This window comes from Lynx canadensis, chromosome A2 (genome assembly GCF_007474595.2).
Source record: "Lynx canadensis isolate LIC74 chromosome A2, mLynCan4.pri.v2, whole genome shotgun sequence".
In the NCBI taxonomy this organism is placed as follows: Eukaryota; Metazoa; Chordata; class Mammalia; order Carnivora; family Felidae; genus Lynx; species Lynx canadensis.
In genome coordinates, this window is record NC_044304.2 from 40,326,676 (window position 1) to 40,342,992 (window position 16,317).

The following is a 16,317-nucleotide window of genomic DNA, read 5'->3' on the forward strand; positions in this document are numbered from 1 at the left end:
AGTCCTTTCCTGGGCGTGCTCTCGGATGCTTGCATAGCATCCCTGTTACATGGCAGCGTGTGCAGACCCTGGGGACTTAAGGGATGGAGAGGCACAGCTGACTTGTGTTGCATTCACAGAAATGAAAACCACAGTGTGATGCAGAACAGGTTCAAGGGTACCCTTCACTATGTTGTTCATCATCAGCCATTGCCTTGATTATTGTACTAAATGCTTCAATTTTGGAAGACAACTTTAAAAACAAAATATAATTGAGACAGACAGGATTAAGTATGGGAAAAATCCCTCCAAATTCAGTCATAGAGGACCTTCTTAAGCTTGGTGAACATAGTACATCCAAAGGAATAATTATTAAGCCTAGCAAACATAACACTTTGTTCTTCCCACAGAGAGAGGTTTTGTTTCCTCACACAGTTGAGTGTCTGTGCTTGCAGACATGGGAGTATATGGGAAGGGATCCATACTGACAGCAGTGGCTTTGCATTGTCTTCTCTAATAAGATCAAAATAGCTTCCATCTATGTACTTTGAAGATGCATTTAACTTACATGAAATCAACTATATACACATTCAACCAAAAGGAAAAAAAAAAGAGTAAGAGATAAAGAAATACTTTAAAAAGTGTAAATGATTCCATCCACCATCCCATTCAATGAACACGAGAAGGGAAATGTGAATCTGCTCTTCTTCCCCTGGGGCTGAACACACAAAACCATGTAAACGGCTCCGTTTTATGGCCGATTTGCAGGCTTCTCCAGGGTAATTTTGCCTTATGTGCTGACATTTGAACTTCCATGTAAAGACATAACTCCAAGGACTGTGTGATGAAGGGGACAAAGACATTTGTGTCTTTCCAAAGACTTCTCAATGAGCCAGAGGTAAGGCTGGGAAATATATAATAGAAAAAAAAAAAAAAAAAACCCTCCTCTGGTCTTGAGACGATAGTTAGAAATACTCAGCCTTCATACCTCACTTATATAAATCCCAATGTCCTCTTCATCATCTGTCCGGTAGCACACTGTGAGGCCCAGCTTGTCCTGGCTGTTCATTCTGTAGAGGTCCACTTCCTAGACAAAGAAAGGGCATTTCTAGTGAGCCTCAGAAGGCGGGGCGGGGGGGGGGGACTGGGAAGGGTCAAAGGCTTAAAAAATATTTTGTTTCAATGATGAACTGGATTTCTTTGTATTTGAGTGTGTAGAGCGGTTAACTTACTAAACAAAAAGTGATTATGGACACAGGATCAATGCCCACGGCATTTCTGACCTTTCAGTCAATATAAAGTCATTTTGAAAATAGTTATTTTATTGATCCCCCAAAAGAAAAATTACCTATATTTCACTCAGTGTCAAGACTTCTGGGGTAGGGCTTTTAAAAAGCATTTTTTCAATGTCTGCCACAAACGAGAATATTTCCAAAGGCCCAAACCATCCAGCCATTTCAGTACAAATGTTTCCAATGTGTTCGGTTAGATTATTTCACGTTGCATTCCCTTAACATTCACAGTAATAGAACTTGCAAACAGATTACACATAAATTGATCCAAGAAAGGAGGGTAACGTGATAGCACGCAATTAATGCTTTCCACAACAGCTGTGATATTTACAGTCGAGAAATTAGTTTCAGCCGCTATTACCGCAAATTAAATAAGATAAAAGCAAAGTGAGCCCAAATGTGAGACACATGAGCACTGGGAACGTCCCTGTATATGCCAGTTAGTCTGCGCTTCAGAATGAAGTCAGAACTTTGAAAATTGTTGGAGCCTTGGGACGAAGTTCTGGGTTTTCTGCAAGTATTAATAGGCCTCATTGCCTTCTCTCCCACACTGCCAACTACCCCGATGACATTCTGCAGCAGTAAGCCACAGGCCTGTTTGAAGGACTGCCTGATAAGGTCTCCACCAGGTCTCTTGGCCTGGTTTTTACTGTTGACTGCTTGCCAACCAGGAGGGTGAAGGCACTCAGAGAGAATGGGACTTCGAAGCCACGGTCTCTGGGGACCACTTCCTCTCTCTACTCTTCCTGGAGGGTAAGGATGCAGTTGTTTTTGTGGGAAAGCTCAAAGCAGTTATACAACAGATACTTCCTGAACCCTCCCTTGTGAAAGGCAGGGTACCCAACACCATGGACATTTTCAAGGCTGAAGAATAGCAGGTACAAATGTCCTGGGCCAATAATGCCAAAGCCCTGTGTGCAAGGGAGAGAGAGGCAGGCCAAGCATGGCCAGGTATGAGGACAGATTAGGTGGGACCCCATAGGCCAGCGTGAAGAGCTCTGATCTTATCTCAGCATCGTGGGAACCAGTGAAAAAGTTTTAAGTGACGACTGTCCCAATCTGACTAGTTTCTGCAGAATTTCTGGCTGACAGATGGGAGTATAATGTGGTGGTAAAGAATTGAGGCTGTGAAGACAGGCTGACCTGTGTTCAGATCCCAAATCCACCTCCTTCTAGTATCTTTGTCATGTACTTGTTGCTGTATCTAAGTGTCACTAGGAATTGCCACCCTGCTGCCTTAGGCAGGGTCAAGACTCATTGAGGTTAAGGCATGCAGAGCTCTTAGCACAATGCCTGGCCTACAGAAACCCAATAGGAAATGGGAGTATAATAATTACTGCAGGGGTGTTTATGTGCCTCAGGTCCCAGAAATTGCTTATAGCAGAGTGGGTACATCTGCCCCCCCCCCCCCCCCAATAAGATGGCTTTATTTCCTGAACACTGACATGTTAGACTTCTAATTATAGCTTTAGCAATATGGCAAATTTTCATTAAATGAAATCCCATTAATTTCTGATACTTGAATTGGATGGGAATTTCTCATGTTTTGAGAACTGGACTTAAGCACAGTAATGGGGAAGTGTGAGTTTAAGGGTCACTATTTAACTACAAGGGCCAATTCTTTCCAAATACTTTGGAGTAACCAAACTGCATACCTCAAATATATTGTTAGTCACACATCCTCCTCTTATGTTTCAAACACATGCCCACATCTGTCTCAGGTTACTCTTCATTTGGGTCTGGGTAAGAGCAAAGACTCTCTCTGTTTTAGCCCTTCCCAAGGTTAGTGCAAATCAGCGGAATTTCCTGATGATTTGTTTGGGTCCAAATGCACAACTGTAGCCAAATGCTACTACCACAGAGCCCTGTGCTATGTATCATGGTGGAAGCCAGATGGTTTTGGAATAGGTCCATGTGCAACCAAACCAGAGAGAGAGAGATGGAAAGGTTATAGGAAGAAAAATGAGCCAATAAATGTTGTGATATTCCTTTTAACAGAATTGAAAACAGTAATATGAGTTGTAGCTTTTTCCAAATAATTGAGCCACCAAGGTGAATAAGCATAAAAGATATCAGAGTTCACATGTGCTTCCAAGTGTGGTTGTGAGGAAGTCAGTGCAGGCATTGAGGGAAGTGTTTAGAAACTATTACAGCATTTGGACATTGTCATAATATCCAAGAACAAGATTTGCAGGCTTGTCTCATTGGCCAAATTGTCTATCGGTTCAGGTACTGTGGACTCAAGTGGCAAGCTGTATATGGGGTGAGCTATATGGTCTCACATGGTACAACCACATATTGGTAACACACTGAAAATTAAACCAACTGGTCCACCTGGTCATCATCGTTTTTCATTGTAGACAGTCTGAGAAGCACAGCTCTGTGAGGACTCCATTTTGAGAACCCAGGAAAGTGAAAAGTCTGGAAATCATGTTTTAGAAAAGAACAGTGTAATGTACTACGGTTATTCAAATGAAGAAGGAAGACTCATAAGGAATGTGATAGCTGAAGGTCTGCTATGTAAAAAATGATTACCTTTATTCGGCCTAGTTCCCAACATGTAGTCAGCTATCTTAAGGGCTAAGTAAATGGTTTCGATAAAAACCTAACATGAAAATAATTTCTACTATGTTTTTTCAGTTAGTGTTTTGACTGACAGATTATTTGGAAAACAACGGAACTATAAATGTGGACATTAGTTGATGTTGCTATTGGTAGGGGGACTGTTTCCCTTCTGAATCTGCCAGTTCCTTTCAACAAATCTTTGATAACCAGGGAGAAAACTTTCTTGCAACAAAATGTCAGACTGGAAAGGAATACATCCTCAAGTGTTAGTTGCTTTAAAACAATATTCCTGAATCCCTGATAAGTGAATCAAAGATACTACATTATACTCTCCTTGAACACATTTTATATTCTGTCATTAACCCCACATGTGATTAGCCGGTTAATAAAAGTTTTCCAATAAACACTGTTGGAAATTACACACAATACATGATGGTCAAACATTCCCACTGTTTTGCAAGGGAGACAAGAGGTTCTCATTGCCCGATCTACTCCTAGGTAGTGATGCACTGAGAATGCAGTGCTCCCTTCCTACAGCAGAAAGATTTAGCCGACATTGCATTTAGCCTTTAAATCCCATTGCAAATCCTCCCAGGGCAGACTATCAGGGTGACAGTCACATTTTCACTTTGGCCAGATTTGACTTAAATATCACAAAAGCCAAATTCCATCCTTGACATGGATACGAAGCTGGTTCTAGCATGACACCCACACCATGTGACAGGGCAGAGCACAGAAGCCAGCGCTAATCTGAAACACTTGCCTTGAGAATGTTAAAGCTTTGTCTTCCAGCCCCAATTCCACTTGGCTGTGAAGCAAACTTTAGGACTTGCTTTCTAAAAGAGATTCAAGAATGGGAGGGTAATTCTAGTTTAAGGCTAGTCCTTTGGGAACAGCTTTCTGTCTTAGAAATCATCTGGTTTTAAAAAGGATGAGTGGTACCGGATGAATAATGTTGATATTACATTTCAAGCAATAATAAAGGAAGGGGTATTCTGGAGTTTACTCCAGGTATGTACTTGACATTGATATTACCTAGGATGGCTTGGGCTATAATGTTTCCTTGTGTTAGGTGGATCTTCTGAGGAGCTCTAAACAAAAGCCAGGAAATTTTCATTAAGAAGGCATATGGTGTAACTTAGCTATGGTCACTCAATTTCCAAGGAGTGATTCAACATCCTAAAAAAGAGCCTGGTTGCTAATAGCTAAGCAAAGAGCGAACCATAAAAGGTTTTCAGAAGCTCTAGAAAAACAACATAGTAAGTAAGAACTGCTACTACTACCATCTTGACTCTCTCTAAATCTGAGTTTTATCTTGGTTGCTCCTAAAGAAGATTATAGTAAGGCGACAGGAGCTGTGTAATAACGTGTGCAGTAAAAAAGGATCTAGCCAAATACACTGTGCACAGTAGGTGCTCAAAATTCAATGAAAGAGCTTGAGATTGCAAGGCAGAAAAAAATCCAAATGAAAATCAATACTGGCTCTGCCACTCACAAGCTAGGCTGTCCTGGGAAAGTCACTTCACTTCTCTGAAACTTCTCAGCTATTCTACAATTTCATAACCAGATATGGTGTTCGGGGGCTTAGCAGACAGTTCTCCAAGCTCACTGGGTGGTTTTAAATTCTCAACATTGCATTCTGACTCCAAGCTAAAGGCAGAGTCTTACGCAACTGAGCACATCACTGAAAGCTTAGAGGTTATCAATACATATCTGTCTGTGATGATGGAGATAAGATTTCAAAGAAGACCATTAATCAAACTGGTATGAATAATGTATTAGCATTATCTGGATTACAGCTCCCCCACCACCGGTGTCCTGTTGCTTACTGGTCTAGATGGACTGTTGGATAAAAATGAACTGCTAAGCCTGACATTTCAGATGAAATTGAAACGATAGCCCAATTAAGAGAATTAATGGGGCCATTCCACCTGGGTGATTCAAGCTTTCTGTTTCAACGTCAGCCACTTTAATCAGAGGGGATCCTAAAGACTAATTTCAATGGCTTATCCCACTCTGGGAAGACGAGTCACTGAAGCATAACTCTACCTTATCGGTTCAGAACTGCTGTGCATATTTCTTTAAATTATCTCAACCCTTTCTGTGTCTGCATAGGGCTAAATGCAACACAGAGGTGTCTCTAAACAGGCTGCACTTCCCTTCAAAAACCTTCATTTGAGATACGGTAACAAGGCATTTATTCCTTCACTCAACAGATGTTCACAAGGTACCTACTATGTGCCAAGCGCTATCCAGGCATGAGGAGTGTAGGTGCGAACCATGTGGACAAGAGCCCAGCTCTCATGGGACTTGTATTCTAGTGGAGGAGCCAGACAATAAGTAAGAGATGGCACTAATGGGGCAGGGATGCTTTAGACAGAGTGCTCGGGAAGCCTCCCTGGAGGTGACATTTGGACAAAAGGCGGTGCCAGACTGGGCCATGCTAAGATCTAGGCAGGTGCTATTTGGACCAAGAGAAGAGTGGGTGGAAGGTTTTGGTGTGTAGATAGTAGTCTGAAGAATGGTAAAGTGAGGAGGTAGGGTGAGGAGGCCAACTCAGGGAAGGCAGGGCTGACTGTGGAAGGTTCCCCGGAGAAACCCTTAAAGGCTAAAGAAAAAAGTATAGATTCGCTGAGGCATCCTGTATCTTCTTCAGGACAACTCCAAATCCCTAATGATCTACTTAGATTATGCAAATGAAACCAGGTTTGGAGGTCATTTTAGTCTCCCCATTGAAACTAGCTTTCTTCTCTTTTCTCACCTCAAAATTACATCATCAGAACACAACATAGGTGAGGGGAGCCTCACAGCCTGGAGAGGCGGCTACTGATGAAGCAACTGGGAAATTAAAACAATAGATTAAGGAAAAAACCTTCTTCAGACATCTATTTTCCTTCTTAATTGCCTACAGGAAGATCTAGAACAGGTGTTCAGTACCTGAAAATTTATGGGTAATTATGTGGCTGCTCAACCCTTGGGTATACTTGGGTATAATCCTTTTAGCTTTACACAGTTTCACAATAACAGGGAATTGACACTTGCCTAAATACGATCATTTTGTGTGCTTTAAAAGACAGAACATCTGTTTTTCTCTACGCGTGTGCTTCAGTATTATCCCAATACACTCATGTAGTTTCCTCCTATATAATAATCCATGGAACTAGTTATCTTCCGAAAGGTGTGGAACGTTGATGTCATTCGATGCAGAGGCTGAGTGGTGTGTTAACAGTGGACCCCCAACCCAAAACACACTCTTTTTGTAATCTCACCCCAAAGTGGGGGAATACAAGGGGATGGAATGTAGCAGAGACAGACTGTTGGCTGTTCTAAGAAATCTCTGAAAAGCAGGAGATGACGGGTATGTGCCAGTCTCCCTAAAAACCGGGTCTGTTTTAGCAAACCCAATTCTTGGCACTGAGGTTGGTTTATTAACATTCTGGAACTGACCAGACTACCTTCCAAAGCCTCTGAAACAGGGCAGTACTGGAGGTACAGACATCGTTGTCTTCCTGAGAAAATGCAACAGTAAGCTCCAGGAAGACTCTGGAGTCTTTCCCACTGGACTTAGAATAGACCTTTCATCCAAAACCACCAGGTTCACTTTATGAGATGTGCTTAATTAAGAGAAATCACCTGGTGACAACTAAGCTGGTAAGGACAAAAGTCCAAATGTGAGAGCAGCCTTCCTGCCTGGCATGGACTCATGACCATATATTGGTTTTCTTAGGAGACGCCAAGCTCACATCTGACAATCCTAATGGCTAATGAACCACAAGGGGCTTCAACTCCTTAAGGGCAAGCAGGGTGGTGACTTCCTGATTTGGCATTTCTGGCACCAGTGTATTCAGTGTAACAGATGATCAGTGAAAGCAGGCACGTAGAAATGAAAATAATCATGGATTTAGCAAAGTCTCAAGGCATCAAAGGTCTAACTTAAAACATTCAACTAATCTCTTAAATACTTGGGATTGTTGGCCTCTGCTTTTTTTTTTTTATTTTTTTTTATTTATTTTTGGTACAGAGAGAGACAGAGCATGAACGGGGGAGGGGCAGAGACAGAGGGAGACACAGAATCGGAAACAGGCTCCAGGCTCCGAGCCATCAGCCCAGAGCCTGACGCGGGGCTCGAACTCACGGACCGCGAGATCGTGACCTGGCTGAAGTCGGACGTTTAACCGACTGCGCCACCCAGGCGCCCCTGGCCTCTGCTTTTTAATCATGAAAAGAAGAAAGTCTTAGCATAGTGCTGCATGTCTACAGGGGGCGGAGTCATTTCTAGTCCATAGGACTTCACTCTGCCCCGGGGAAGCGTAGATGGCACTGGAGTCTTGGAGGCACATCTTTACATGAGAGTGGATGAAATGGGCAACCAAAGCCTCACTGCTTCGACCCATGACAAGAGCACACGAAAGCTTGGACTTCTTCACCTCGACGTCAGGCCTCCTCCAGCTTTAACATGCAATGAGGCACCCGGACATCTTGTTAAAATGCAGATTCTGACTTGGTAGTTTTAAAGGCCAAGATTCTGCATTTCTTGCCTTCTCCCAGGTGATTCTGTGCTGTTCCTATCACACATTTTGAATAACAAGGTTCTAGGGAACGGTTTTAGAGTGGCGTCTACCAAAAGCAAGATGCTCGAATATCTTCACACTGAGAAAGTTACTTCGTTTACTAAGGCAGACTCAGTCTGGCTAGTCTTAACAGTTCTTTAACACAAGCCAATCTCTTAAGAAAGAGAAAAAGAAGGAGTGGGGCAAATCAGCCCCAGGCTCCCAGTCCTTGCCAGGCACCACCAATTAACACTAGGATGTGGTAACACTGCCTTATGTCCACTGTCTATATTGTATAGCACCTTCTATTTATGGCAGTGATGCTGATTTTCTGTTGGAAATAGTTATAGAGCATTTCCTTTAGAATAAATTTACCTTGGTTTAAGTGAGTTAGGTTAAAGCAAAATAGAAAGTAAACAATGATTCTGGTGGTATTCAGATGTAACAAACTGTAAGGCAGAATGGGCCAGATTGGACAGATACTGTAGGAACTCAATGACCTTCCAGAAACCATCTGCAGGCTCTTTTAGACATGAGCATGTTTCTAGGAAGAAACCATAGCTTCCATCAGGCTCTCGAAAGTGTTAGACACTAAAATAGAACTCAAGAACTCACTGCTGTCAACTCAAGTTTAACTAAGTGCCCATGACTTACGAAGTCTACACTATACCGCTGACTCTTGAACAACATGGGTTTCAACTGTGTGGGTCCACCTACATGTGGACTGTTTTCGATAACTACAATAAGGTACTGGAATAAATGTATTTTCTCTCCCTTATTTTCTTTTCTCTACTTACCCAATTACAAGAATACAGTATACAACACATATAACACACAAAATACATGTTATTCAACTGTTTATGTTACTGGGAAGGCTTCTGGTCAACGGTAAGCTAATAGTTAAGTTTTTTGGAGATTGAAAAGGTAGACATGGATTTTAGACTGTGTAGGAGGTCAGCACTCTTAATCCCTGTGTAGTTCAAAGGTCAAATGGGCTCCATAAATCTAGCTCCTGGGATATTTAATAGCTTTCTAAAGACCTCTGTCACAATTACATTGATCATCAAAAAGCAGTGTTGTCCTATAAAGATTATTAAATAGCCCTTCTTCTTGTAAAGCACCGCTCCAGAGAATTCTAGACCCAGGAAATGTTAACAGGTACCTGGCCAAAGAGAAACTGTTAGAGGAAGAGAAGTAGGTGTGCATAATTCTGCCTATTGAATTTTCTCCCCCTCTCCAGGGCATTTACCATGCTCTTTAACGTATTCAAGACTGACAAGTCCTCTATGACAAAAATCTGTTCACTGTGGTTCACTCTGACAGTTCTCAAACATAGGTGATGTGGAACCACCTTTGCGAACACTGTGTATTAACACCATAAGAGCTAGCGTCCTAGGGGAGGCACTGGCTGCTTCATGAACCGGCCCTGAAGTTGGGGAGATGAGCCAAGTATAAATAAAAGGCAGAATCCTTAATTTCCTTGAAAGGCACAAGGCTACATTTCATGTAGCAGTCAGTGGATGGCAAGTGCTGTGGTCTACAGTTGATGACAAGCAGGAACCCCGGCAGTTTATAGAGTCAGAATTTCTGCCATTCCAGTTTAGACCGTATGCATTTAGCAGGACATTTAAATTTTCAAAAAGAAATGTCCCGGAGTCAGTCATGACTTTAGTGCCAAATACACTCATTTTCTGCATTGGGCTATAGGGGGGCAACCAGCGAAGACATTATTTGCACACTTTGATCTTCAGCTTCTGTTCTGGAACAAAAACCCTTGGTAACTGTAAAGGAAACCTGGACGAACACAGCTGTTTTCCACTTGTCTGCTGCTCAGCAACTCATCAACCTCACTGGTGTTGGTTGGTAGCCCAGATTACACGATGGTTGGCCATACAGCTGAATAAAGCATTACGGGACTTTTCCTGGCTTACCTTCTGATGGTGACACAGGGTTTACCCTTGACATCACGAATCTTTCTCAAAGGTCCCAATTATCCTATTCCGTAAAGTCACTTTTCAAAAAATGCTCTTGTATTTTTTGAAAACACTATGAAATACAGGAATCAGTGTTTACACAAAAGCATAAATAAATATATCTTGAAAGTTGGATTTTCTCTTATTTTCTATCACTCTTACTAAATCACAAATGAGAACAAGAACCCTGTAAACTGATGTCCTCCAGGGGAGGTGGGAGGGGGGACAGGTGATAGCGGAGGGGTATTAAGAGCACACTTACTGTGACAGGCACTGCGGTGTGTACAGAACTGCTGAATCACTATATCATACACCTGAAACTAACCTAACACTGCAAGGTAGTTATACTGGAATAAAAATAATTGAAAAAACCTGAGAGGCCAGTGTGACTACACATCATCTAGAATCTTGAGTCCTATTTGGCCTCAAGTAACACTTAAGGAGAGCCATGGATTTTCTAATTTTTTCAAGCTCAGTGTTAGTAAACTTTGGGCAAACGCTTTGGTGTTGGTGTGGGCTAGCTAATCATTTATCCATCTATTCTTGCCTCTGAGTACAAAAGGTGATGACTTCAAGAGCAGAAAGCTAGGGAAGCTCACTGTAGTTGCAAGAATGTGTGGACTTGAAAGCCCGATGGAAAGGAGATTACACGAATTCAAAGATCTACAACAGGACTTACTACCCTATCATTTAAGTAATTTTAAAAAAATCCTCCATTTCTGCTTTGTGATCCAATTGTTATGCTCTGTTTTGAAGGGAGTTGGGAGAAAAGCTCAATTACGCCTTTAAATGCATGAGTGAAAGTAGTTCTTGTACAAAAATCCACTCACAGTGGCTATTTTACTGACATCCATAAACTACACTTAAAGGGAACTTGTCAGTCTTGGGAAAGAGCCCTAAATCTAGACAGGCTGTGCTTACCTCCAACTCCAGCTCCTCCCTGTCCATGTCCTGATGGATGCTTCCAATGTAGTCATTGGGGTCATAGTACTCGTGGGCTGAGGGATGCCTGCAAATAGAACAGAGACCTTTCAGGCCCCTTGCACTTGGAAGTACCTGCTTTCATCCCCCCCCCCGCCCCCCGCCGTGACAAGGGTCCATTGTGATGTGGCACAAATTCTCCGGGGTGCTGTCTCAGCTTGCTTCTCCCTGCCTGTGTTTCCCAGCAGGGTCAGGACCTCCCCTGTAACACTTCTGTCCTCTGCACTAAAGTCTGTCCCCTTGGAAGAAGATGGAGATGACAGTGGGACAGCCTTAGGTGCTCCCAGGGACCATCCCCCAGTTGACTAGTCATGTGGGTCAACAGGACTCATTTCTGGTTTTGTTTTCTTTTGTTTATTTATTTATTTTGAGAGAGAGCGTGAGTGGGGAAGGGGCAGAAAGAGATGGACAGAGAGAATCCCAAGCAGGCTCTGTACTGTCAGCACAGAGCCCAGTGCAGGGCCTGAACTCACCAAATGTGAGCCAAAACCAGGAGTCGGACACTTAACCGACTGAGCCACCCAGGCACTCCAAGAGGACTCATTTCTAACTCGAGGTTGGAGACATACTCCTATTTCCTGCTTATTGCTTCACCGATGGATTTTATCTTTGGGGAAAAAAAGGCTGGACTTCAGGCTACATTCAAAGACATGTGTTGGCCTCTGAGTCAGGTCCAAAGGGAATGTGACAAAAACTGCTATGCTGTCATCTAGGACAGTGTTTTCACAAATTTTGTGATTGTTCCCCAACAAGGAATACATTTGGCATGAAAACCTTGTATGCACATACAGGTATATAATGAGCATACATACATGCACACATAAAATGCATGAGTGTATAAGCACACATGCATAGGCAGCCACTGCTCAGAGAACAGAAGCTTGAGTCTCTCTCTAGGACAACAGATGTGAAACACTATTTACAGAAACACTATACTACTTACACTATTTCCAGAACCCACCAGCTCTCTGGAAATAACATTAACTGAACGTCTAGAAGCAAAGGCAGTGGGAATGATAAGAGGCTCGGCCGGCAACTTTGAAAGGTGCCAGATGTGGACGGCAAGCTTCGGCCTGATTGTTGACTGTGGGCTCAAACCTTCTTGTTCTCAAAGGTCAGCACAGCAATCGATGGGCTCTGGTCTTCCCTCCCACGCACTTACTTTTGAAAAAACAGACCAGACATGAAGGGTCATTCCAACGAGGGCTGGCTTTCAGTTTTCTGGACCTATCAGGGCCTATCAGGTAAATATACTGCCAGCACTTAAGGGGCTTTTAGTACTGAGGATGCTGTTGGAAGGCCTGGGCTTTCAAGCATCAAGTTAACACTCCCCTTTCAATCCCGATGCGTACTCTTGCTCTCCTCTGACCTTGAGGCCAGAACCTGGTCCGACCTCTGCACTCTACTGACATTTCTCAAGTTTCCCCTTGGGGGTAAGTCATGTCATGTTAACTAGACTTAAGAGGAAATTAAAGGTCTGGTTTCTAAAAGGCCCATCACTGTGACAGTTCACCATCTGAGAGTCAGGACTTGCCGTAAAGGCCTCATCAATACTGGGAGGCAGTTTTGGTCTATAAAGTCAAATAACTGGCATGAATGATGATACTCAGTGAATCAGGCAATTCTTTCACAGGATCAACTGGGACGCAACCGAGCAGCGGTGACTAAGAGCTGGGAGTTGAGGTGATGCGGGACCTGCCTTTCAATCCAGCTGCCTACGTAAGCTGAGGAGAACGGGTGAGCATGTGAGTTCCCCACTGCATGGGAGGGGCAGTCATGAGGCATAAATGAGCTAACAGTTCTTTGCACACGACCATGCGCCCTGAGCATGGATGTGATCGGTGGCCCCTCCTTTCCCCTTACACACTGTCCACTGCAGCGGAGATGACTTTGTCGGGCCTGGGCAATCGACCCTGGGTTCCTATAACGGCTAACAGCACCACGGGATGAAAGGCAAGCCTCTGTCTGGCACCTGACAGAACCACAGGGAACGTGTGCTCACTCCTGCTTCTGAGTTACTAGCAGAAACCCAACAGGTATCACTCAGAAGTTTTCCACAGAAGAGGAAAAACGCCCTTTAAAATAAAGCACAAGTCAATGATCTGAACAAGGAGCAAGACAGGAAGAGCCGGGAGTGACTCTCACATCACCTAGAGAGGCTGAGGTGGGGAGGTGGACACATTGCCCTCAAATATGCAAAATCACAAGCGAAAAGCTACGTTAAAGGGGCCGTCTTCTCAGCCAGTGGTCTGTCTTAAAAAATGTCATGCTCTTCATTTTCTTCCCCTAAATATTTAATCCGTCACTGAATTAATGATGATTGCTGCTGCCACTTATTAGGGAGAACTTCCCACACATTATTTCCTTTAATCCAACACTGTACTCTAAATGCTATTACTATTTTTCCTCTATTAACACGGGGATAAAGTAAATTACTCCAGCTGCCCAGCTAGGGATGAGTCTCAGCATCGGGCTTGTCTGACTTGAAAGCTCTGAGCTCCTCTGTATCTCTGGCAGGAAGGAAGGTAAGAGGAGAGTCATGTGGAGGGTGATTAATGTGGGGTGTTGGACCGCAGCTGTTACTTAATCGGTAAATTCGGTACTTATATGAGGCACGTGTGGGCTTATTAACACAGATCCAGGTTTGAAACGAGACCCAAGAAAGCAGAACGCACAACCTTCAGGGCTCTCTTTACGCTCCCAACCTACTTTGTTGTCTATTTAAAAGAATCATCAGCATTCCCTCTAGTTGTAACGCCAAACCGTCACATTGCCATTTGTGGTGATTACATTTTATTCTGAAATAACTTTGACGACATTTGTAAGTCATTTTGTTTTGGGAATATAATTTGAATAACTCCGCTCCAGGGTTATAATAAAGTAATTAATATGTCGGTGCGGTTTTGAGCAGGATTCAATTGACTGCCTCTATAAACGATAAAGTTAAGCACGGGCAACGTGGAGGAAAATTGTAAGAGACATCAGTTTTTTTTCACCACATGGAAGGGAAGAAACCAACTTCACTGGGCTACTTTACCACACTTAACACGTTAGCGTTGCATGGTCATGTGACTTACTCCTCTGGCAGGAGATAGGGATCCAACACAGGTGGGGTTGGAGAGGACATCTTCGTGAGAGCCATGATGTGCTCAAAGGTGATGTCGGTCTGGGTTCCTGTGTCCACCAGCTGCGACTCGGATGGAGGCGTGAACATTTTGGTCCGTGGGGTTCTCCTCAACACCTGTACCACAATGGGCTCTTTGGCCGTCTTGAAAGCTTCCACAGCCTGGTCATGAGTTGCTCTGGATAAGTCTTTGCCGTTGACCTGTGGAAAAATATTTAGGGTGAGAGAGGCTTATAGTCAAGCAGAAGCAGGGAAGATTGTTCTCCTGGGTGAGCGCGTAAAAATAACAACTCGAGGGTGTCCGACAATTGCAGTTCTCTCTGGTTTAGGTTTCCTAAGGAATGCCTAGTGGGATGGGAATGAGTTTGAAAGACTCCAGATCTGGTATTAAATAATAAATCTCACAGTGGGGAAGTCTTGGCTTCCTACTGGGATGTCTTTAACACAGGTTCATCACCTGCTAATCTTGCCTGTGAGAGAAAAGAGCAGCCTCGGGCTCCAAGCCTTTATCAGGCAATAATAGCTAACTGGAAATTAATTACATTGTTATGTTTTAATGGGGTGTATTATGTCAGGTGACATTAGCTTTCCTTTTATGGGAGTGATAGGAAGTTTTCTTTTTAAATGAATTGCTTTGCTTTTTTTTTTCCTTTCAAAAAAAGTCCATTAAAAATACTCAGGAAATGATAATCCAGGCCATAGGTGGATATGGCCGCTATCAAGGAGTACACAAATGGCTGGCATTCTGGCTGACGTTGGGGACACGACAGCTAGTGTAACTGCAGTCCTGTTTCTCCCTGTGTACGGCCTTTGCTGCAGCCGCATCCCCAGTGCCTGTGTTTACTGAGTGTCTACCGTCTACGGCATGACTTCCATGAAGCCACCGCTCAACCCTTTTCTCAACATAGCCTGGGAAGTTGGCAGAGCAAAAATCACGTCCATCTCCCTCCTCCGACAGTCTCAGATAAACCACAAGAGATCACCTACGTAGTGGTGGGTCGCAACTCTGTACCACTGGAAAGAATCCTGGAGGCAGCATCCCATAAAAACTCACTCAACACGGCTATCTTTAGCACGGCTTGTGCAAGAGGAAACAGAAGCCAGAACCTTATTTCGAGAAAATGAAGCCATTCCCAGCGACCTGTTAGCCCAACTATTTAACTGACCCCACGTTCCAACAGTCTGATAATGTCACATGGCAGCACTGCATGCAAGTTATCAGGCTCCGGCGTATTTCCATATTATTCCCCAAGCGGTTGGTTTGCTTTTTTAAAGTCAGATATAAGATGGCTGTATAGGAACCAAATTCTGCAGCATATACCTCTGCAAACGTTCCTCAGCTTCTCACATGTCTGAAGAACACTGACAAGTTCATGTCACTTAACACAGGAAGTCCTGAATTTAAACCTCTTAGATTAATATTCCATTTTTTCAATAGGCATGTTTGTAGTATTTCTTTATAAATGTCAAAATGAACCCTGAGCCTTTCCTTGTCTGACATACACATCCTCCCCGTAGCCCCCGCCCCCCATTATCTTGTACTTCAAAGCACACTGACAGTTAGGGTCCCTCCTCTGAGGCAGAGGGCACTTTGGTTTCTTTGTCCGAGCAGAACACGAGTATTGATTACACAGCCGTTTTTCTATTTTTGCTAAGCCCCTTCATTCGGGCCCTACAGGGACAAGAACTCTTAGGACCGAGTGTCTTGTAAACAACTGCTGGGTTAAAGAATAGATGTCGGACTCTTTCCTTGTAATGAAGCCCAAGTGCATTGTGCCAGTGGAGATTATTAATGATCTGGATTCAATCTACTTAAGTAATTTACTTACATCACAAGGGAGTCACGGAACAAG

The 16,317-nt window shown here is 43.4% G+C and overlaps 1 protein-coding gene across 1 annotated transcript in view; it reads right to left on the reverse strand.

Moving 5' to 3' along the window:
* PDZRN3 (PDZ domain containing ring finger 3) overlaps nucleotides 1-16,317 on the reverse strand; it is a 241,078-nt gene that overhangs the window by 6,887 nt on the left and 217,874 nt on the right. Inside the window, exons 4-6 of the mRNA XM_030307250.1 lie at nucleotides 14,418-14,665; nucleotides 11,281-11,368; nucleotides 968-1,066 (exon numbers count right to left, since the gene is read on the reverse strand). Of these exons, the coding sequence (XP_030163110.1) occupies nucleotides 968-1,066; nucleotides 11,281-11,368; nucleotides 14,418-14,665 (435 nt within the window). The remainder of the gene's footprint in view (nucleotides 1-967; nucleotides 1,067-11,280; nucleotides 11,369-14,417; nucleotides 14,666-16,317) is intronic.